Genomic DNA, 23842 nt, shown 5'->3' on the forward strand with positions numbered 1-23842 from the left:
GAACATTCTCCCTAAATTATAAACATAACCATAAATGATACCAAAAATGGCATTTGCCTTGTGAGTAAGTTTGTCGGCCGGCTGATAGAACCCTTGCGCACGGTTAGTGCGTGTATTCACTTGAGGATTCACTTTTGGATGTCAGATTGGAATCAGATAGGGATGATCCTTTTTGACACCAATCCGACGACTGTTAAGAAGAAAGGCTTTTGGTGGGACTAGTATTCCTTTCCCTCTTAAACCCTAACTGGTCCTCTGCGAAATACGAAGCGATAGATCTCCGAAGAAAAGGATCACAGTGTGGGTTGAGGGTAGGCTTTCTACTGCAAACCCCTACAGATCGCCGGAGAGCTGAGCTGACTACTCGAAGATATAAGTGTTGGAGAGAGTAGACATAAAAGAGATGAGCGGAGGAGCGATTGGGGAGAAGGGGTCGATGACCTCGACGAAAACCCCAGCAGATTTTCTCAAATCGATTCGAGGGAGACCTGTCGTCGTCAAGCTCAATTCCGGTGTTGATTACAGAGGTATCTTAGCTTGTCTTGATGGATACATGAACATAGCAATGGAGCAAACCGAAGAATACGTCAACGGTCAGCTGAAAAACAAGTATGGAGATGCTTTCATTCGAGGAAACAACGTTCTCTACATCAGTACTTCTAAGAGGACTCTTCCCGATGGAGTGTAGTCTCGAGGATGTGTATTTGTAAGAGTTGCTTTTTTAAAACCTACTATCTATTTTAGGATTCCAGTGATCAATCTTCCTGTTTCAACTATGGTAGGAACTTATAGCGTTTCTTTGATAATGATCTTACATTGTCAACATGAACTATTGAGGGATCATTGGATCCGGTAGCAACGTTGTTGTCAAAAGATTGTTATTTTGAAAGGGGAAAAAAAGAAGTTCCGGTTCTATATATGTTGCAGATTTTATCCACCAATGGTCACATTATGTTTGATTCTTAATTCTGGGGGTTTCCCCCCTTTTTTCTTCGCCAATGTCCACATTGTTGGGGGAGCTATTGCTATCATTGGTTTGGGGTTTATCATCCCCGTCTCCTACCTTTGCACTTGACAATATTAATTAGACCTTGACTGAGCCCTATTATGTGGCTTCACATGCCCTATCAGCATTTCAGCATCATGGCTTGGAAATTTATCAACTTCCCAAGTATTTTGTCAATTTCAGCAGTTGACACCATAAGACTTGGATTTCATATAACTCACCCAATTAGTTTGGTTCTGTGGCAACATGTTCATAGAAGCTTGTGGAGAAAACCAAAACAAGGAGGAAATTAACCTAACTTTATTTGCAGTGCTGCTTTTATCCTTGAATTGATAGGCTTACAGTGATTCCTCTCTGTTCAGTAATCTGACGTGGTCTTAGAATTCTAGGGGTCCATCTGAAGTGCCTTCTCCTTTGATGTGATGACATGAAGCTTGGTTTCTTTTTGCTCTTCATAAGTCAGATGTAACGGCTCTTGAGATTTGGTCTGAACTTCTTGATCTCCTTCTTTGCCCCACAGCAGCAAGTAGAGACCAATGATTGCAATAGCTCCCCCAATAATGCTAACACAAGACCAAGGAAAACTTTTAAGCCTCAAATTCTCTGCGTCTGTTTGTGATGTGTTTGACTTTGCATTCTTGATGTGCAAGGATGCCATTATGAGCAAGCCCACGTAATGTGATGTATGTGTTTGTGAAGATAGATATAAGAACAACATAATTTTTGATTTACCTGCCTGTATACAGCACTTCACCAAGGACAAAGTATGCTAGAACTGCCACTAACACTGTTGAAAGCGGGTTAAACATGGTTACAAAAACTGGTCCTTTTGCTTCTGTGCACCATAGTTGAATGAATATTATCAATCCTGAGCACACCACTCCCTGCAATTTACATCCACAGTTAGTGATTTTTCTAGAGAAGGTATTGAACTTTTGATTAGTAAATTGTTAAAGGGAAAATTACATGATTAGCTACTTTTGGGTTTTCATTTACAAAACTGTCCACCCTATGTTTGAGTTAACAAAAATAGACAAAAACAAGTTTAGTTTTACAAAACTAGACAAAACAGTGACTCTCCTTCCTTCCTCGACAGTTACCCTCTGCAAAAATCTCTTTTTTTTTCCTCTGTTACTTGGGGTAGCAGAGAATGGCGGTGGCTGGGACAAGGGTAGGGTTGCAGGGAAGGGAGGATGCCTGGCGAGAAGGCAATGACGGGTAAAAATGTCTAAAAAAGTAAGTGTGGGAGGGGGAGATACTATTTTGTCCAGTTTTGTAAACCTTAACTTGTTTTTGTCTATTTTTGTTAACTCAAACATAGGGTGGACAGTTTTGTAAATGAAAACCCAAAAGTAGCTAATCATGTAATTTTCCCATTGTTAAATGTCTGAAATCACTAACTTACAGCATATATAATGCACCATAAATTGATGTCAAATCCAATGATCCATGCTGTCCGTTTATGTTCTATGCATGCCGTGAAGACAGCTGATTGTGCTGCCCCAATAAAGCTCATCCATGTAGTCAGTGAAAGCTGTGCTGGATATTTCTTCAATGTGAATGCCTACAATTCAAACAACATCTGTTCTTATCCTCTTGCACAAAAAAAAAAAAAAAAAAGATTTGTTGCAAATGCATATGTTAATATGAGCAATTCAATACAATGAATTAACTGTTCATGACCGTTTCAGTTCTATCGGGAAGCTGAATAAGGGCACTAATAAGTTTTTATGTAATTTTGTTATGCTGTAATTGTTGTTGGCTAACTTTCTCTAATTCTGAAGATATTTTTTGAGTACAACAACTTATACGTATTTAGTGAGTTATTGAAACAGAGCATTTCAAAGATTTGTGAAGTGTTGTAACGCATGTAAAGAAAAGCAAAAGAACATTAACCCCCAGTGGGAGGGGGAAAGCAAAGGCACTAGCGGCTGATTTTTTAATCAAAGTTGTACAAATTGTATTTACTTTTTATATGTGCATTCTTTTCGATGTCCATGTTGGATGGTGTTTGATGAGGCTTGTGAATAATGAATTTTCTTTTATCAAATTTTCATAGCTGGAAACAGCGTAAATTGTTACAAAAGAGGGATACTTTAAGTGTTCAACTAGCTAACTATATGAATACTATTCCAAAGTCAATACGATAGATTTAAAGAGTTAAATACCTGCATGATGTACCAGATGGACCATGTTATGCAGCTTGCTGCTGTAAGAATTGAACCCTTCAACCAGTTCTCATGAATCGTATTTCCTTGGATGTGGACTACAGCACCACCGAGGCTTCTTAACATAGGCCCTTTGTACAGCGTCATGGTCATAACTCCAGCTAAGGAGACTAGTGTCCCAAAAATTTTTGCCATCCCACGAGGGCTTGCAACATCAACGACCTCTAACCTAAGTCAAATGCATCCAGTCGAAAACTTGTTAGGAGATTCACAATATATCCCTTTGCTACTGAGATTCCAAACTTACTAGAGAGTTGAAAATCGGTCTCCAATTCTTAAAAGAGTTTCGTACAGTGAACAAAGTAGTAACTGTACATGATCACCGTAGAAATGAGGTAGTGATAGTTAGGATATAAAAGCAAAGGGGATTTTCAAAATACTGCTTGGAAAGAGTGAAAGGACAAAGAGTCACTCCTGAGAATATAATATGATTCTGGTTGGAATTGTTCCAAGGGATCAAAAACCTCTCAGAGTCATTCTAGGGAAGTGATACCAAATGCTATAGATGTCTAGCTTTTCTGGTTAAGAAGGTCCCCACCTGAGTGCTACTGCAACTATAAAAGTCAAGGAAGCAATGGTGTTGACCATAGAAGCAAGGAATGTTGGTGATGTGTATCTCAAGCTTGCAAAGTACATGTTTAAAGTTAAGCCAACCCTGAAATTATAAGCAAAAGTAGGGAAAAGCAAGTTATTCTTCTCCATTAATCAGGTGTAACTCAAAATCCTAATAATGATTTTCCTGTATCAATCCTTCTTACCCAAGAAGAGATAACACAAATATCTCTATAAACAATGGTAATGTCAGCTTTGGTCTTACTTTTCTGCAGAAAGAAAGAAACATCAATAGGTATGAAAAACAGTACTCGTGAATAATTGTTCACCAAGGAAATCAGATGATAAATAAGAACAGAAATATCGACTCCTTTCCTTGGCTAAAGATGTATTCTAGGTTTTTTCTTCCTTCTCTAGATTGCTATTCTAATCTTTGTGTGTTATGCTAGTATTCCTGAGTGAGATTCGTTGGCTTTTGCTGCCCTATTGGTAGTTTCTATCTTTATCTATATCCTTTTTTGGATGAATCATTTTTTTGACAAAACAGCTAATTACTTGTATAGAGCTGCTAGTCATGAATAGATGTTCTATACATTGCATGGAGCTGTTGATCACACATATGACAATAGTGGACCCTTTCCTGGATCATTTGGGTAATAACTATGTCAGCACATTTCCATAGGTCAATTCAACTGTAGAAGGGAAGGAATTCGGTCAATTCATTCAGTGAGTGTGTTAGGTTGGTGAAATCCATTTGGGGGGTGGGGATTGAATGGATCACAGCATAGAAATTAAAAAAATCATACATGCAGTGTTTCTTTATTGTTAAGTCCCTTTATCTGTTATCTGCCTCATCTATTGACTTTACAATTGTACAGATATAATTAAGCAGAAACTGGACTCCACATATGTACATTTAAGGTATACCTTTCAAGGAAATAGGCAAAAGGCAACATCACTACACCAGCTACGATATGGCGATAAGTTATGTGGACATGAGGATTCATTCCATGATTGAAGGAAGCTTCTGTTAGGAAATAGAGAAATGTGTAGCCAAACTGAGTTAGAACCATGAGGAGATGTGGTTTGAACCTCCTGTAAATTGTCCCAAACTTACATGACTCAAGTGCCATGGCTTGAAATTTTGGCTTACTGACTTCTCGCCTTCCCCTTTCCCTCTACATGAGTAGCTGGTAGTGCAAAATGTGCATATAGATATAGATGATGATCAAAGTAGGGATGTGATTCTCATGCATGTTGTTAATGTCATGTTCATGTTGATCAAATTCCTTCCCAGCATATCTATGGAATAAAAGAATAAGAGATGGAAAAAATTCTCTTACATGTTTATTAAGATATTCTTAATGTTCCAAAAGCTGGAATATGTACTGAATATGAAATGGAAATAGAGATGACATAAAGATTTGTTACTTTAACCAGTTGGAAAACTATAATCTAATGAAATGTTTTTACTGTGTTGTGGTTTTAGACTGTTGTAATGCTAGCTTGAACCAAATGAATTGTGTTCGTATCTGATGGTTGTAGAAGTTCACCGGAGGAGGTAAAAAAAGAGAAAAAAAGTGATTGTTGTAGAATTTATGATTTGAGAGCTTCCTTTTAAGTTTTAATTGACCCATTCCCCCACCCACCCACCAACCCCCCCCCCCCCCCCCCAAAAAAAAAAAAAAAAAAAAGAACCTGAAATACAGAGCAATTGTTATGGCTTCTACTCGAAGCAATTGTCATGCATTCTACTCAGACCATCAACATACAATCAAATGCTTGATATATCTGATATTTTGATTGGATTAAGGTTACTGCTTCTGCATCTTCATGTGTCTACAGCTTTATATGTCATTTCTCTAATTATTCTAGTATTTATCGGCTGGGGACTTTGTATGTGATGGTGTTATTATGAAGTTTTAGAGCTATAACCCAGTTCAAGTCCTGCTTTCAATTCACAGGGTCTTGGGAGGGGTTGACTGGAACTGATCCCCTTCGGCATTGTTGTGATAAGGCTTTTTGTTGAATTAAAAATGAGTTCAGAGTCTTTGTGGTGCTTCTTTGGTGCTGCATCACAAAAGGATGGCCACATCTTATTTCTTTTCTGTTGTGGGAAAAGAAGGGGTGAGGTGGGGTGTGATGTTGAGTTTTGGGAGCTTTGCCATGGTCTCCATTTAATCTAACTGTTCAATTCCAGATGGCATCATGCCTACAATGTGATTGATCTTTCTGTAACATAAACCATTTGACAGAAGAATCATTTTAATTCTTATATCCATTTGTACAGTTGAGATGACAGTATAGCTAACCATTTCGAGGGTATTGATGAAGAATGCATTAATAAGTAATTCCAGCATTTTCTTCTTGTGGAAAGTGGAATATTCTTCTCTCCTTTTTTTTTTGAAAAAGCTTGGAATATTAAGTTATGTCATAAAGATATAACATCCTAAGAATATCATTTAAGTATGATAATTTAAATCAAAATCTATTGTGCAAATGCCAAACCTATCCCCAAACTAGAAAGCTCTCAACTTATCCGAATAATCAATCCAGTAGTACAGTCGAAGGACTCGCTGTGATATTAATGCTGTCATTGATATTCCATCTTTCTGGTTGCTTCATTCTGTTATGAAATGAAAGCACCTTGTGTCATATTTGTATGCAAAGATGAAATGATAAACTTTAGGGTTTTTATGTCCATTGTAATAAAGCATGTCCACATTTTATCAGGAGCTTCACAGCTGGGACTGTGATCTCTTTCCAGTTTTCTGGAAGAGCTCAAACAAGCAATTCTCTTTGAACTTCAGAGCCTATCAAATCTCTTACCCTACATAAGTTTGCACTGCATCTTCTTCTTCATGAAACCAGTAGTTCTTTAGTAGTCAGCATTATTACTATGAAGTGGTTGATCTTTCCTTATCATTTGCATCTAGTGGAAGAATAATACATATGCTTCTGTCCATATGTACTGAAGCTGTGGTGGGACAGAATAACCATTTGGAAGGTATTGCTTGAGATTGTGGTTAAACATAAGCATACTATTCCTATTATGGGAAGTGGAAATATTCTTCTCTGCTAGTGTTCTAATTTATGCCAAAATATAATATTTATGAAAGAGTAAGCTTTAATTCATGTCAGAATGGCCTTATCTCTTCTTTTTCTTCTTTATTGTTTTTTGGGTAAAGAATGACCTTATCTCTTGTGTCTATTTGTTGTTGGACGAGTATAAGAGGGTAGGGCCACATTCTGGAAGATCTTATCAAAATGCTGACATGCATTTGGGGTAGTGGGTATTTCTCCTTTTTCCTTCCGTCTCGTTCTGTCTCATCTTTGGAAATTGGTTCCGAGAATGAGAATCTTGTGAAATCGCACTACAATTGAAGATTAAGGCAGGATTATTGTTCAAAATCACATCAGCTTCATTATATTTTAAATCTCAAACAGGTGCTAACTGCTACCTATTATTTTATTCATTTGAATTTTAGAAATTATTTAAAATATATATATATATATATATATATATCTCTTCAGCCTTAATATTTATATTAACCCTATCATCATGACATCATCCGATGTGAAATTCACACCAACTGTTTGAAATTCTTAAGATCACAAGTGACCTTTTCCATAGAACTAGAAAATTATCCTTATGAATAAAGCAACATCCAAGAATTGTTATATTTTCTGGTCTCTGGGTGATGACCGTTTTGACCATGGATGTGGGTTCCATTCCATCCAACAACTAAGGGCGTCTAAAATCGAATTGAATTGAAATGAAAAAATTTTGATTCGGTTTTAATTTTGAAAAGTGAAATTTCATTCGGTTCTGTTCAGTTTCAATTTGTGACTGAAAATCACCTGTTTAAATCAAATCGAATCGAACCAAATAGAGTGTTAAACTTAAATCATACTAAACCTTACAATCATGTATCTTTTTGAGTAGTATGAACTTATCTACTAATTGTTTTTTATGTTAAGTTGTGTAAAAAAAAAACGTGTTGTTGGGTTTGTGGGTTTAGTCCCACATCCAGTGTGTGATTGTGGTTTGCATTGGGTATATCACCATTCCGTAATCTCAAAAGTTGGTTAACCTTTGGGAATTGACGTGTTATTTGTGTTATTATCAAAATAAGTGTAAAAATGGATCAAACATATACAATATTCCATCGTGGGACTGTATCTTCATGTGCTTAGTATTTCATTCCCAACTTTTTGTTTTGTTTTGTTTCATCAGGTCATTTCGACCTAAACCGAATTACCAAGACCTTGAATGAACCTAATGAAACCATATAAAATCAAATTGATTTGGTTTTGGTTTGAACCGACCCAAAATCAAATAAAAAATTGAAACGAAACCGATTGACACCCTTACCACCAACCTTAAACCACTTGTCTTTCAAAAAAGAGATAGACAAGTAGAATTAAACCCTAAACCCTTTTTTTGGGGGGGGAGGGGAGGCGGGTTGAATATGCTGCTAATCACTGCGACTCCATGAGGTTCAAAAAGATGGTATTTGACGTCTATAATGTTTCATGCTTCAAGAAAATCATGTTTTTGCACAGCAGTAAGAGATGCCCTTGAGAAGGTAAGTAAGAATGGGGGCCATGCACCTGCTTCTTAATCATTGAATGACATGAATAGATGTCAATTGTATCGTCAAGTCAACTCTTCAAGATCGTCAAAAGCACCATACTAATTTTATTGAAGTAGTCAAGTTTCCTCTAACTAAGAGAATTTACATAGAACTTCAAATTAGATATTATACTATCATTTCCAACAACCATGAAAAGCTATCCATTAACTGAAGGAAAATTGTTCAGATAATCCTGTCATTAATCTTCAAATTGATTCTTTTTAATTCTACTGCTTTGCTAAACCAGAGATAACACAATTTGTACAATGCTCTTCTTTGGGGCAGGGTGGTCTCAGGGTGATGAGCTATTTTTTCATTAAAGACTGAAATGTGTTTTGAAAAATATGAATTTCATTTGACCAAACCACATTCTCACTAGAATAATAACAATATACAGTATAAGGTTTAACCTGCAGCAAGAACCCAAAACATTATAAAAGACGATATTCCAACCATTATCCAGCTGGAGAAGGCCAGATAGACTGATATCTGGTATTTCAGGCATTCCTCTCCCTTCCAGAGTCCAAAATCTCTTGTGTATAAGACTATTATACCTACCGAGGAAGATGCTGCTGCAAGAGACAATGTTGCCGTAACCTGCAACATGTCATTCCAAAATCAAACAACAGCAAGTTTATGGAAACACAACCTGTGGGTTTGGTAAAAAGAATAAAATGATATCAGAGGCTTGATAGAGGCCAACCCAATCTCCAACCACAAAGAGGCTGACCAAAATAGGATTGTGGAGTACTTTGTTTCTTGCCAAGGCGTATGAATCCAAACATGCAAGTGCAAAGCTCCAAATAGATTGCAAAGCCATTGCAGCCATCAGATAGCTGCAGAAGAGAATTTAGGCTTCAGCACAAGGTTTAAGAAGTTATAACAAGGACAAAGAATTGTAATTTGGAAAAAGTACAACTCAAAACAGTGTGGATATTGAATCCAGGAGTTTGGGAAACCATAATGAACAAATTTGTGCATTTAGTTCCCCAGCCCACCCGATCTCATCTCTCCCACTCTTCTTCACATTCCCAAAATAATAATAATTATGATGAACTAAAAAGTTGAGGCAAAACACCCCAAAGTAACTCTGGTAGGCAACCAACCATCCATGGCTTTCTTCTAGTTCCAGGATGGATAGATCTGCTACTGGGTGCTGCCAGGAAGGAAGCAAGTTCAGTTACAGAGAGCACCAATTCAGATATATATCAGTTCAAAGCCACACTGAATTCATTTAGGCTAAATTGTCATGAACACCAAAAAAAAAAAAATGGGTTCACTGCATTACTATTTACTAAAATCTGTAAACCATTGTTTGTGATGCAATCATTGTCTTCAATTGATGCAAGAGAAGTCTCAAAAACCCTGAGACCTGTAGGTTATGGATCCATTATCGAAGTATGAACGGAATAATGGAAAAGGCAATTGAATAAGGAGTTTAGGGTATAAGGTTTTTGTTTGAAAATTTCCCAGCCTAGAACCGAAGGTTAGCCACTTCCAAAGGTCTGTTCCATTGTTGGAAATTTCACATCAGAAACTCTATACCCTGACCTCCAAAACTGAGAGGAACTCTTCCAAACTTAGAAATTGTGGCACCAGATATGGGAAAAAAAATTCTGGCCTTTACATCCACCAACAAAACTATCTGATAATTTGTATCTGGAAACAACTTTCACAAGATTATGACAGCAGTCTGAAAATAAAATTGAAGTTTGACACACAAGAGAACTTCTTAAAGTTGGATCCATCCATGAAATCTTTCAAGCTCTACAATCTCTGAATCCAATTTACTATGCTAAAGTAGGAAATATAAGGTATAACAATCTTATCTCTGTGAGATTATCTTTATTACCAGTTCCCAAGTGCAGCAAAACAATTTCCATGTCATGCTACAAAAGCATCAGCCTTTCATTTCCAGTTGACGTGGTAACATTGTAAGAAAAAGGTTGGAGAAGTTAAATTTGATGAAATGTACCAGAAGACCAGCAAATGAATGCACCTCTAAATCATTTTAACTTGTGACAGGAATCTGGAGATCCACACCCATCAAGCTCGCCTCTGCCCCACAACAGTTGCAAATCAAAGCCTCCTGCTAGGGGGTTCCCTGAAAAACCCTTGGGAATATAACCAGAGAGGTGTACCTCCATATAATCAGTCCTCCCAAAACTTAATATCAACTTTCCAAGCTTTAAAAGTCACCATATTATTAAAGAGATCAGATGCTTTAACAGTTCCTTTTCATAATATTAACTCCGCAGCTATCTCTAGCCGCTCCACAACAGATTCAGCTTGCCTCTTTCTGCCAAAGGGAGCAAAGGATCAATTCCACAGAAGGAACTTATATAACACCACCCATTCCATTTAATCGACATTCACATTCCGATCTATTGGTGACTGAGGTATGGCAAAAGAAGACCTGAAGTAGATCAGGGAATCCAAAAGCAAATTATGGATGAGGGCGAGTTTGCACCCCTTACATTGATAATCTGTCCTTTAACCAGTATTATATTTAACTAAATTAGAATCCATGCAATCATACTATCATGAACCAAAGCTCTATGTGCTATAAATTTCTAACACCACCCATTCCATCTAATCAACATTCACATTCCGATCTATTGGTGACTGAGGTATGGCAAAAGAAGACCTGAAGTAGATCAGGGAATCCAAAAGCAAATTATGGATGAGGGCGAGTTTGCACCCCTTACATTGATAATCTGTCCTTTAACCAGTATTATATTTAACTAAATTAGAATTTCATGCAATCATACTATCATGAACCAAAGCTCTATGTGCTATAAATTTCTTTAGTAGGCATTCTTCATCAACAGTGTAACAGTTTGTTCATGCTTTTATTGTCATATTTCATACCATTAATCTTTTGACGCCTTTTCAGGTAAATGGGTTCTAAAACCAGATGTTATCACTTCAATAGAAATATCTTTTGATTCGCCCCCTTCCTCCCCCCCCCCCCGGATCAGTATTACTTGTGAATCTTCTGCACAGTCCCCTAGCTCATTATTATGGATGCAACTAGAAGAGTGTTTTGATTGATGAATCCTTACTATGCAAAGATCACCCAACCTTCACAGTTCACAGGGAATTACTAAAATGGTTCATCTCAATAATATCTGATCTTTTGTGTCTGTGGCAAGGATCCAATTTTCCATGAGTGATTGTTCTCACCAGACTATCCGTCATTCTCTCCTTGGGTAGTACGTTATGATGTAGACTCCTATTCCCACAATCATAATCAGGAAAAGCCTAGATTATGTACCTCTGCAGAATCTACAAGCCCTTTGTCCGGTACCCCTTTTTCTTTTTAATTCTCCAACTTCAATTCCATGTCACATTAAACTCCTACATCCCGGCATAATATGGCCTACAGAAAGAAAACATAAAAAATATAATTCTTTCTAGCATGGCTGTTTTTGGATCCTTGAAATTCCAAAATGCCATGGAAATTACCCATTTTAGGTTTGATAAGGTGAAGTTATCCACATCATGGGAATTACATACTGTATTTCTCCAACTCAGTTACCATGTCCAACTATGATCAAGTGCAAGGATTACCCCCATCCATTTGAACTCTGAATTGCCAATCAAATTTAAAAACTACTTTTAAATTATTAATTACCTATCCTAGACTCAGAATTTCAACTTTGAGGATCCAAACACAGCCTATTGGATTGGTGATATGAAACTGGTAGTGACTGCTCCAATAAAAGAAACTTAAACATGGCCAGTCCAAGAAACATCTTTCCACAGTAACCCTTATCAAACTATTTGCATTAAAAGAAGAAGATGAGCAGAGTGGAATGGAAATTTAGCAAAAGGAGCATCATCTCCCTTGGATTCCCTCACATCCGCACTAATAGTGTCCCAAGTAAACCAAACATGACATAAGGTCAAAACCTACAGACTCAGAGATCTTCTACAAGGTTTGGGTTAGATTATCCTAGCCAACTAAAGCTGCTCCCCCCCCCCCCCCCCTGGGGACCCCAAATTTTGGTTAGATCATAGGGAGATCAGGTGGAGTTTCCCTACACTTCTTATACAATGCATTTAATAAACAACATATATTTGAGAATTTTAAGTCAATCCAAGACCAAGTTCAAGCATCTTAATCAGCATGAACCCTTTCGGCCCTATAGACTGTTGTTTTGAGCCTCTTCCGAACCCCCCCCCCCCTTTCCCCATCCTAAAAAATGCTTCTAAGAACCAATCGAAGCAAACCCAAAAATCAAATGATGAATTTCGTCCCATTTGAATTGACAAAACTTCAGGTTTCATGAATTCTTTCACACATGTTAAACAAACAGAAGTGAATTCATAGCCATGTCACACAAAAAATTGATTAGGAGAAATAGTTGTAGTGGGAGGTATAAATTACCAAAAGGCAGTGATTTGGAAGAAGTGGGATGTAGTCGCCATTGAAGCTATTGAACCAGCTGCAAATAAACACTGTGATATTCGAAGAAGAAGGGCACCCAAAGTTCCAGGTGTTCCTGGAAACTCCTTCATTTTCACAAGCAGCAACACACCTCCTCCCAAAATCAATAGGCGGAGTAGAAATAAAATCAGCTCCTCGAGAGGGCAAATAGAAGAAAACCCATCTCTCCAACCATCAAAATATCAAAGCATGCCCGAGATCGCCACTCAATTAAGCAAGTAAAAGGGACATATTCTGTCTGACCTAACGTCGCAGGGTGCCCAGGTACGTAGACAAAAAAAAGGCTAAAAGGAACAATCTTTAATAATGCTTAAAGCACTCAGCACACAGTAACCTCTGCTGAGAGAAACCTCCTCCGAAAGATCAAAACTGATAACCAGAGAGGCAGAGACTGAATTGAACAGGACTCTTGATGAGAAGGGAGTTGAACAGAGAATGGATGTTTGAAAGCTAATACAGACCAACTCTTCTGAAGAACTCCTCTGAGGTAGGGGGAAAGGCGGAAACCTCCGTGGCCCGTAGAGTGTAGTGTAGACCGTAGAGGTAAACTTTGAAAAAAATAAGGGGAAAATTATCTCCTCAATTTCCGTGCCCGTCAATTTCCTCAACTCCAACTAATAGGGGGAGGTGGACCCCACCCGAGCAGTATGTTTGGGCAAGAGGTCGGGTGGTCATTTTTGTCGAAAAAATTTCACCTCAATTTGCCTGCCCGTCAATTTCCTCAATTCCTTCTAATAGAGTGAGGTAGACCCCACTCCGGGCAGTGTGTTCGGACAGGGGATAGGGTGGTCATTTCTACCCTCCTATTAGATGGAATTGAGAAAATTGAGGGGCAGGCAAATTGAGGAGTTAAAGATCCCATTTTCGTCCCCTATTAGATGGAATTGAGGAAATTGACAAGCAGGTAAATTGAAGGGATAGAGACTATAAAATTGACCTGTGCACTCTTGGTCCTTTCCATCTTTCTAGAGGAGTACGCCAGTCGTGTGGATGTTTTTGGGTGCAGATACGCGTGCTGTGTCTGAGCGTAGATACATACTGCGTGACCAGTTGGCATTTTTTCTCCCATAAAATAAAAAGAATGAAAAGATTCTGTAAGGGGTCCGCCCGCATGGAAAGGAATATCCAAGCAGATCGACTTGGTAGTTTATGTGGGACCCAAACTTCAAAACGGGTACCAGAATTTAAGACACACATAACAAGAACTACCACATTACTTATCCACATGGCAAAAATGAAGCTTTGGCTAGGAGATTTCTTTTCAAATGGTTTATTTTGATGAATTTTTTCTAGAAAAAAAAAGGATATCAAACTACGTGGCACTTACGCTGATAGCCCGAGACATAAGAAAGGTGAAATGACCACCCCACCCTATACCCCGTGGAATGAAACCCTTGTTGGATGCCCCAACACGTGTTCCCATCATGCAGCTTGGAAGAGATCTCCCTCCCTAAAGAAATATAGGAACAAGGTTCGCTGAGCTTTTGAGGTATGGTATGCTAACACCTTTGTGTCGATCTCTCTCCTTCTCGCATGAAATAACCTTGCAAGCCTCCTATGTATGATACCTTTTTGTTCTACCTTACTGGTGTACTCCCTTATCTTGCTTGCTCAAGAATCCTCTCCCAAAAATATAATATTGATCTATGAATGCAGAAAATCAAACCATCACACACTTGTGATACTTATATGTCTCACATTCTGGTCATGTTTTTGAAACAATAATTTTAGGGAGAAAAGAAGTCACTCAATCGTGCATCTCGGCATGAACTTGCGCCCAGACACATCTGGGCCTGAAATGATCGGTCCACCCCCATGGAAATGCGGGGGTGTGCCGGTCATTTCACATCCGATTGTGTCTGGGTGTAGGTACATGGCCAGATGCACAACCGGGTGGTGTTCCTTTTCCCATAATTTTATTAGTGAAGTGGGTGTTAGGCCTTGCTCTAGCCTCTTTAGGGGTTATTATTTCAAGAATCGGGAATTTGGTATCAGATTGGTATATTGTCTTATTCGAATTGGAATCGATCGATTTAGATTGCAATCAACTGAGACCGATCTCAATTCCGACTAATCTAATAAGGCCAATTCACATTAAAATTCTTTAGAATATGCAAGTTTTCAGATCAAATGGTCAATTCTAGGGTTCTTGGATTGGGTAAAAAACAACAGGACGGAATCGATCCCCTATTCCTAGTTTTAAAACCCTTTTTTTTATGAGAAAAATAAAAAATATAGTAAGCCAAAAAATTATTTACATGTACTTTAGGGAAAAGTTTTCACACACGGTTATGTAAACCGTGTATGTGAGAGGTTCTTTCACTAAGAATTGGAAAAGTCATAAATCTTCACCTATTAATTAATGCCTTGAAAATCCCACCTTCTCACATACATGATTCACACGATCGTGTATGAAAACTTTCCCCTATACTTTATAAACAAAAAAAGATTTGTAGATCCATGGATATTGCCACTTGTAAAGTCAGCCAAAAAAAAAAAAACTCCCCTATTCTATTGCTTCCTTGAGAATGTAGTACTCAAGTTGCCAAACTCATGGGAATGTTGGGTAAGCCATATTCCCGGACAGAGTTCTCTTTCTCAGTAAGCCAGTAATTATATAGAATATAAAAGAGAAACAGTCAAACAAAACGTCCTTCAACGATTGTCCACTTGCAAAGTCAACACATTTTTCAACTATTGCCGCATTCCAACTTAGAAGGAATTGAAATTTGGACCCAGGATTCTTTGCACACCTATGAAAACATCCAATGGTCAGAATTTTCAGCCCAGTTTTTCTATCATAGAAAAATGTATTGAAAAGATTAATCCCAAAAATATATATAGATATTGAAAAGAAAAATATAAAGACTACAAGAAAAACATGTGCTTATATATGAGAAGATTCATTAAAATTTGGTCTGAAATTTAAAATGTGGTTAATTGACATAATTCTTTAGAGGGTAAGCGTTCAACGGTCACAATTTCTAGATCATCCTTCCACATAAAGAAAAACATTGGGCGTGTTGAACTGAATTTTTATCCTCTCTTGTTACAGCACGGTGCAGTAATGCATCGTGCGGCGGCTACAGAGGCCATGTGCATCATGTGGGACCCGTTGTATCACATGGCCTTTGCATCACCGTACAATGCAGTACAGCACCGTACTATAACAGGAGAGAATAACGATTCGTGTTGAATTCTCTGCTTTGCTACTAGAGAAGCTCATTTGCTTGCAAATGGAGCTCTGTGTCTTAGAATCTCGCAATCTTGGTGGGGCTCTCTCCCTGTTTTGTTTTCCTCTTATCTCTTCTCTTAATAAAATCTATTTTGTGTCTTGACCAAAAAAAAAAAAAATGAGTGGACTAAAATATTTTTAATCGTGGTATAAAGGGACCCACATCATTAAATTAGAGTGAAGAGAGATGTGAAATGGCATATATTTCAACGGATGCCTTTCTTTTTCTATTTTTTTTTTCAATAAGAAAATTCTTCTAAAATGTAATTTTCCTCATATGGATTTTTTATTGGAAAAAAGAACCCTAAAAGGCAGAGTGGTCCTTGTACCCAGACATTGAGGGACGTACAATGACAACCCCATTCCCATGAAAGGCGAAAATTCCACCCTTATTGATGCTTCTATGCACATTCTCATTGCCCCTACATCAATCACACTGCCTTTCAGTGAACCTTCTCCCTTTTTTTATTATATGAGAAAAAAAATCCCCACATTGTCCACTTATTGTATGCCCTCTTAGATGACTTTTTTTATTTCTTATCATTCTTTTTCTTCTCCCTAACCATTATTAGCCTTCTTCTGCGTATTATACCATTTTACGCTCGGCCATTGAGTATTTTTTTTTTTTTGGTAAAATAGAGCAGCCATTGGGTATTAATGCGGTGTGAAAGATTCTTCCTACACTAGCAACGTGGGGAACCCTCCCCATATAAAATTTAAAATTTTAACCTTATTGAATATGGAGTATGGATGACATCCGTTGAATATTCCCATTCTAACTAAAATATTCAAGGTAGGCTGTCAAATGTCAAGAACACGTGGACACTGTTGGATTCTACATTATATAATTATAGGAGAAAAGTTCTTTGCAAAAGAAAATTTGACATTTTTTTTAGATGCTTCTAACATTCTTAGGGATGAAAATTGGATTTTTTTTTATTATTATAAAAATCAGTTGAGAATTTATTTGAAAAGGGGAAAGAGGAAATGAGTACATGATTAACATCCAACCATACCAAGATGGAATACAGAGAATACATGTACAAAATAATTAAATAGATTCCTTTACTTCAATGTCATCGTCTACAATGAAATCTATTTAACAAACACGAAAAAAATTAACAATACATTAAACAAAACATAATCTAAATTTGTCAAATACAACTCGTGTAAGTTTTAGAGAATTTGGAGATGAAAACAATTTAGACATAGCATTAGTTTCTATCTAGAGTTTATTGACCCTTTAAATTGTAGAAAGTTTCAAGCTGAGGGCAAGAACCTCATCAAATTCTGCAAAATAGTTTGTATGAACTCCAAGAAAACTAAAGAAACACAAAAAAGAAAAAGCGATTAGCTTGGAGATTAGGGATTAGGGAAATTAGCTACCTAACCCAATTTCTGACTCACATATTAACTTGATTAGGTTATTTTATGTTTAAAAAGTAATCGTCCCCACTTTATAAGACGGTGCCTAATCATTTCTATTTTATAAGACTAAAGCTACAACCTGTTGTGCTTTTGAAAAAAAAAAACGAACCATCAACAATGGCAAACTTTATCTAACCCAAAAAAAAAAGTGGAAAACTTTAGATCCCTACATGTAATCTCTTATACACATGGTTTGATCGAAAATCAGATGTAAACTTGTCTGATACTACCGATTCGTGTCGATACTGTAACAATGTTATATCAGTTTTGTAGGTGATCGATATCTGATCCGATATCGTGCATTAAAACTATTTTGATACATCCTTTAAGGTATCAAAAATTGGATTGGGATTGGTCTAGATTGATATCGAATTGATATTGATCTAGATTGCCCTGGATCAGTTTGGAACAGATAGAATTGCCCCTGCTTTTTAATAAAAATTGGATTTATTAATTTTTTTGACCTTGGGTCATATTAGTGGATCAGTATCAGATCGGCCTTGATCAGGACCGATCTGAACTGGGCTAATCGATCAATCTTATCCTGAGATTAAGAACTAATTTTAGTATAGGCTTTTAAGGTGGCCTTTCAAGTAAAGAAAATGTCAGTTAGGGTCATGTTCTATGGTATCTCAAATCGGATTGGGATCGGTCTTGACCGATATTGGTTTGGATCGCCCTGAATTGGTTTGGGATTGATGGAATTGCCCATTCTTTTTAATAAAAATAAATTTTCTTTTTTACTTTTTTATCCTTAGTTGTATCAGTGGATCGGTATGATCGATCATAGTTAGTAAAAATGGGAAGGAAAAAAAAAGGAGGAACGGTAAAGGTTTTAAACGGCGTAAAACTCCAAAATGGTATGATAAAAAAAATGGTTAAAAAAACACAAAGAATGGCCAAAAAAAAAAAAAAAAAAAAAAAAAAAAACACCTAAAATAGACGATATAGGTTTTAAAAGTGCAGATTTCAAAAAAGACAGTATGCTCATATCAATTGAAGAATTATTAATTGAATACATGTATCTAATTTTCCAAAACAATTATAGCATCAAACATTGATGCATATATATTCCAAACCCATTCTAAGTTACAATACAAATCCAAATTCATACACCATAAAAAAAGGTCCAAAGTCCTATTGAACAATCTGGCTTGGCTATGCTGTTGTTCATTGCTGTTAGCACAACCAAAACACTCCTGGAGTGACGCTTGTTCAATTGGAGTTAGAAGACATCGCTTTAATTAAAAACCTTTTTCAGCAGATGCATCAGTTTGTAACTCAATTTTAGAGTCTATATGTTAAATATGAGTTAAGGGTGATAGAAGGAGAAATGTAATCTTTCGAGATAGCTTTATGTTGGCAAAAGAATTAAATCAATTAGAATTCGGTAGAGAGAGATATGATTAGTTAAGAAAAATATTCTCCAGTTTAAGGGCTTACAAATCAGGAAACAAATAAGAAATTTGTTTTTTTGGTTTGAGTGAGAAACAAAAGGCAAAACAGGATCTATTGCTTGGAAGGCAATTGTCATAACCATTGGATATTTTGCTTGGAAGGCAATTATCCAAACCATTGGACGACTGACGCTTTTTCTTACATTTTGGTAAAAGTTATATAATCATAGTATTTATTTCTGTTTATCCAAGCTGAAGTAAGCTCAAGCTCAATTTCTTTCTGTTTTTGTTTTGTGTTTTTTTGTTTTTTGTTTTTACAAATATAGAGACAAATATTCTATAAACCAAACACATGATAGCCATAAAAACCCCCAAGTGCAAATCAAGCAAAATCGTAATTTAGACAACTAATTAACTATAATTTTTTTTTTCATTGTATGGATAAGTTTTCAATATCAAATCTCAATCATATGGATCGAAAAATCTATCAATCTCATGCTAAGTTTGGTGTTAGAGGGCAGACCTCAGCGTAACAGTAAGGTTGTTCTATTGTGATCTAGTTGTTGTAAGTTTAAGTAGGAAAATAACTTCCCTACAAAGCGAGAGCACCGTGCATTGGGTACGCTTTTATTATATGAATGGTGTTACATTTCTACAAATTTACTATGCTTGAGCTGCCACAGATTCTGGGCGCTTGTGACTTAAAAAACAAAATAATGTGGCTCAGAAATATTGCAAGATGTAAATTAGATTTTGGTGCCCACCTTGTGTCTGTCTCTCCTCCCGCTCCATGGAAAGGACCACCCTTCCTCTCCCATTGGGCAAGGTCACCCGCTTACCTAGAGCAAGCAGTGTGCCCAACCATCTTCCTTGTTATAATATAAGATTAAAAGATACAATCTAAATCTAATATGATCACTATATGGAGATCCATAGGCATTATTGGTTGGGAGAACTCATAGATTTTCAAATCGAAGAGGTTATGTCAAATATTTTAGGGAGAAAGAACTACCTGGGCGCATGCGGTTCGCTGCCCTTGTGCCCCAAGGGTGCACGAAATGACCGCCACACCCCATGGTCGTAGGGGCAATATACCGCACACGCTCAAGTAGCATTCTCTTTTTGTAATTTTTATATGGGAAGTAGTTTTCTGTCTGGGAGTGTGGCCTACGCCAGCACTATTAGACCAGCAGTTGGCTTGAATCTTCAAGGTGCATTATAGAGTCGCTTTCTTTAAGACGAAATTCGTCTCTACTTCTAGATGCAAATAGGTAGCAGACGAATTGTCTCTCAGAATACAATGAAGCCTAAACTTGTTGATTATCTTAGCTGCGTATTGCACAAATGAAGCCAAGATCGATGCCTGAAAGCCTTTTGAGAAAAATAGAAAAGCCAGTAGCAGAGAAATCTGTTTCCTACAGTAAAACAGATTCCCTACAAAATCACCTTTGAAAATGAGGGAGGAGAAGAATGTTTTTGGATGTTTTTAAGTTTGAAATAACTTGGTTATTTTATAACCCACTAGGCACCTCTTCCCAATAGGTGGATCCCTCCATCCTGTGAATCTGGTCTGTTAGATCATAATTGTACTATCTAAACCGTCCAAAAATATAACAGTCATAACTGTATACATTAATCTTATCCAGATTCAAATTGGTCCATTGGATCAAAAGGAACGGTCCAGATCAGATCCCGCTCGAAGCGTGCTAAGTGCTAAGTGTGTGTGCCACTACTGCCCACGTCGTGCGTGCACATACACGTTCAGACAAAAGTCCTCGTACATACACCGTAGCATTCACTGTATTTATTAATCTAAATAATAAATAGTGCTTTATTAAATATACCCAAGGAACCACCTTTACATTTCCGATGTGGGACTATTCTCAATGCCATTATGTTGAAAAATCTCTGATAAGTACTCCCATGTATCTATTTCTCTCCTCCTCAAAACAAGGGGGCATAGGTGTCTTTTCATATGGAGAGGAGAGAGATAGACTCATGGGAGTGTTGGTGTAGGCCACATTCCTGGAGAAAGAACTTTCTCCCTTTTTATATATGAAACTATTTTTCCAACACACCCCTCACGTTAGACAGGACAGAACTTGCACACACGTGAACAGATGAACAAATCATACAAGTCTCAAGACACCGGTAGTAGGAATGGAGAAAACCCGATATGATACCATGTAAATATTCAATCTAAAAGTTTGAACTATTGGATAGAAAGACCCACAAGTATACGAGGGAACAAAAAGTTTCGAGGATAACTGATGTGAAACTATTCCCCCAACACAAACAACCTTGTTATAAACGATTCAACTCAGACTTATAACACTGAGCCGACCCTAGTGATTGACTGATTGGGCTTTTAAATTTCTTGAACTACTCCTACTCCTAGTAGACATTCCACACATAGTGCGCCTACAAAAACCTAATTTCAAATGGGACTCACTCATCTTCAAGCACAAATATATTGACTTAGAGAGAGAGAGAGGGAGAGGGCTCAGCATCAAACCATCACTCATGACTTTGGAGACTATGGTGGCACTGTGGCACATCCTTGGATTACATGTTGGTAAAAAGCAAAGCTATAAAATCCAATTATTATGATTCTGGTTTGGAACTTTTTTTTCGGGTTCATTAGAGAGAGAGAGAGAGATCATGAACATTGGGTGCCTTACCACCTTAATGAAGGATTAGAAAGAAAAGTATTTAAGAGAGACGATAAAGGTAGTGATGAAATCCATATTATAACACTCAAAAATGGCCAGACCTTCACTTTTGTATGGGTAGCAGCCTTACATAATCCTTACCTCATATGAACTCTCTATGTTTTATTTTTGGTGAAAGAAGGGAAATTTATAATTAAGAAGGGGGCAAAACTGATACAATGTTCAAGCATACAAGGGGTAGAATGATTCGTAACTAACAGTGCCTTAGATTTCACCCAATTTAAAATTCGATCATCAGCTATATGTCGGAAATAGATATCCTTAGATAGCTCTGATATGTGCAAAAAAAGAGTCAGCAGGTCGTATGGCCAAGGAGATTGGGATGGAGTTGGAAGAAGTCCAGGTAAGGATTTATCACCACACCAAACTTCTTTTAGCTTCACTCCTCTCATATTTGCTAAAATTAATCCATTAAAAACGCCAGTCAGCTCAGATTCCAAAACATGAGGTTTCCTAATGAAAACAACACTTTCCAAAAAGAGTTTGCCACCTATCAAAATGCCAACGGCCCAACCTGAAGATTTTAAGTTGGCTGAGTCAACCCCTGTGCATAGCAAAACAGGAAAGTCCAAAATAGGTAAATCAGGCATAGATGATAAAAGGAAATCCTCGTCATTAGAGTTAATTACAGGAAGGGGTAAAGTATGGGGGCGGGGAGATATGGAGTTCCTGCAGCCAGAGAGAGACTTTCTTCATTAGCAACAACGGATTAGGAGAAGTAAACTTAAAAGTAAAATTGTTTCTAAAATCCCAAATACAATAACAAGTTATTATTAAAACCGAAAAAAAACCAAATAAGAGTGGGCTTATCGAGCCTGCGGGAGAGAAAAGTAGAGATGCAGAAATGTTCCAAAGAGGGGTGGTTGAGAAACTCGGTTCTCAGACCCAAAGGACTAGCTGCCCAGATATGTTTAACCCAATCACAAGAGAGGAGGATATGCCAAAGGGTCTCATCACAAGTGCCACAGAGAGCACAAGTGGGGTCGATCTGAATCCATTTCGAAACTATATTCTTAACTGGAATCCCTGCATTTAATACACACCAGAAAAACATTTTAAACTTAGGGAGTAAATCAAGTTTCCAAAAGAAATTCCACCAATTGACAGAAGACAAATCATGCTTAGTGGAGAGAGAGTTGAGAAAATTAGCCGCTCTTTTAGTGCTAAACCGGCCATCCTTAGCAAGTGTGCACCACCACGAGTCATCCTCGCCCGTGACAGGGATAAGGGATCTGGTTTGGGCAAGACCAAGGGCAGCCCGTTCAATTTGGTTGAGGTCCCATGTTTGGGTATTAGATAAAAACAAAGAGACTTTCTCGGGGTAGGTGCGTTGAGAAGAGTTTAGGCGAATGGTAAACCCCGGAATGGATGGAATCCAGGGATCCGTCCAGAAGTAGGTATTAAGACCCGAACCAATCTTCCTCAAACTAAAGGATTTTAGGGGACTAATAATCTTAGTTATGCTATTCCAGGCCTAGGAGCCCCTCTTAGAGCAGGTATTAGGGTCAAAAAGCAAGGTGTGTGGAAAGTAACAAGCTTTGAGCACCCGAGCCCTCAGCGAACTGTCTTCATTTAGAAGTCTCCACCCTAGTTTCAAGAGAAGAGCCACATTATGGGTGCAGGCTTTCCTAAACCCAAGTCCACCTGCAGACAAGGGTCGACACAGTTTAGTCCAAGAAGTAAGAGAGGTTTTCTTGTTTTTCTCGGTATTGCCGTTCTAGAAATTAAGACAGATGGAGTCAATTTTCTTGCAGATAGAGTTAGGAAAATAGAAACAATTCATAAGGTAAGCAGGTAGAGAACTAAGCATAGATTTAACCATCTCTATGTTGGATTTACTCAAATCGAAAATCGAAATACTTTCTTTCCAATTTTATTAAAGAATGAGAAGAAAGATGGATATCAAGTATGCCTTTAAAATGTCCTTTGTCACTCTTAAAATACCTGTTTTGAACTAATCAGAATCAGAATCTGTTAGGTATTTGATCGATACATCAAAAGCTCTAGGCCTAATCTAGCGTCCATACAGTAGATCGAGCCCCATTAGACACATAACAGAATTGGCCTTTGATTCCAATTCCTCAAACCCCGGCTGAAGATGCCTACAGGGAGGCATCATTTCTTGTGAATTATAAAATTAATTTCAGTAATTAATCAGACTTTATGATGACAAC

The 23842-nt window shown here is 37.5% G+C and overlaps 3 protein-coding genes across 3 annotated transcripts; 1 reads left to right on the forward strand and 2 right to left on the reverse strand.

Annotated features, from left to right (window-relative positions):
* Nucleotides 1-264: 264 nt before the first annotated feature.
* LOC122642455 (U6 snRNA-associated Sm-like protein LSm6) lies at nucleotides 265-888 on the forward strand. Its single transcript, XM_043835934.1, has one exon. The coding sequence runs from the start codon at nucleotides 404-406 to the stop codon at nucleotides 686-688; it is 285 nt and encodes a 94-aa protein (XP_043691869.1). The 5' UTR covers nucleotides 265-403; the 3' UTR covers nucleotides 689-888.
* Nucleotides 889-1192: 304 nt separating this feature from the next.
* LOC122642453 (WAT1-related protein At4g08300-like) lies at nucleotides 1193-5078 on the reverse strand. The gene is made up of 7 exons (XM_043835932.1): nucleotides 4714-5078; nucleotides 3993-4055; nucleotides 3773-3889; nucleotides 3175-3403; nucleotides 2412-2570; nucleotides 1739-1890; nucleotides 1193-1569 (listed from the first exon to the last, which is right to left on the reverse strand). The coding sequence occupies exons 1-7, from the start codon at nucleotides 4917-4919 to the stop codon at nucleotides 1392-1394; spliced, it is 1104 nt and encodes a 367-aa protein (XP_043691867.1). The 5' UTR covers nucleotides 4920-5078; the 3' UTR covers nucleotides 1193-1391.
* Nucleotides 5079-8602: 3524 nt separating this feature from the next.
* Nucleotides 8603-13290, reverse strand: LOC122641951 (CASP-like protein 5B3). Its single transcript, XM_043835305.1, has 3 exons — nucleotides 12817-13290; nucleotides 9127-9259; nucleotides 8603-9020 (listed from the first exon to the last, which is right to left on the reverse strand). The coding sequence occupies exons 1-3, from the start codon at nucleotides 12945-12947 to the stop codon at nucleotides 8829-8831; spliced, it is 456 nt and encodes a 151-aa protein (XP_043691240.1). The 5' UTR covers nucleotides 12948-13290; the 3' UTR covers nucleotides 8603-8828.
* Nucleotides 13291-23842: the final 10552 nt, after the last annotated feature.

The sequence above is a fragment of the Telopea speciosissima genome, chromosome 10 (genome assembly GCF_018873765.1).
Source record: "Telopea speciosissima isolate NSW1024214 ecotype Mountain lineage chromosome 10, Tspe_v1, whole genome shotgun sequence".
Lineage (NCBI taxonomy): Eukaryota > Viridiplantae > Streptophyta > Magnoliopsida > Proteales > Proteaceae > Telopea > Telopea speciosissima.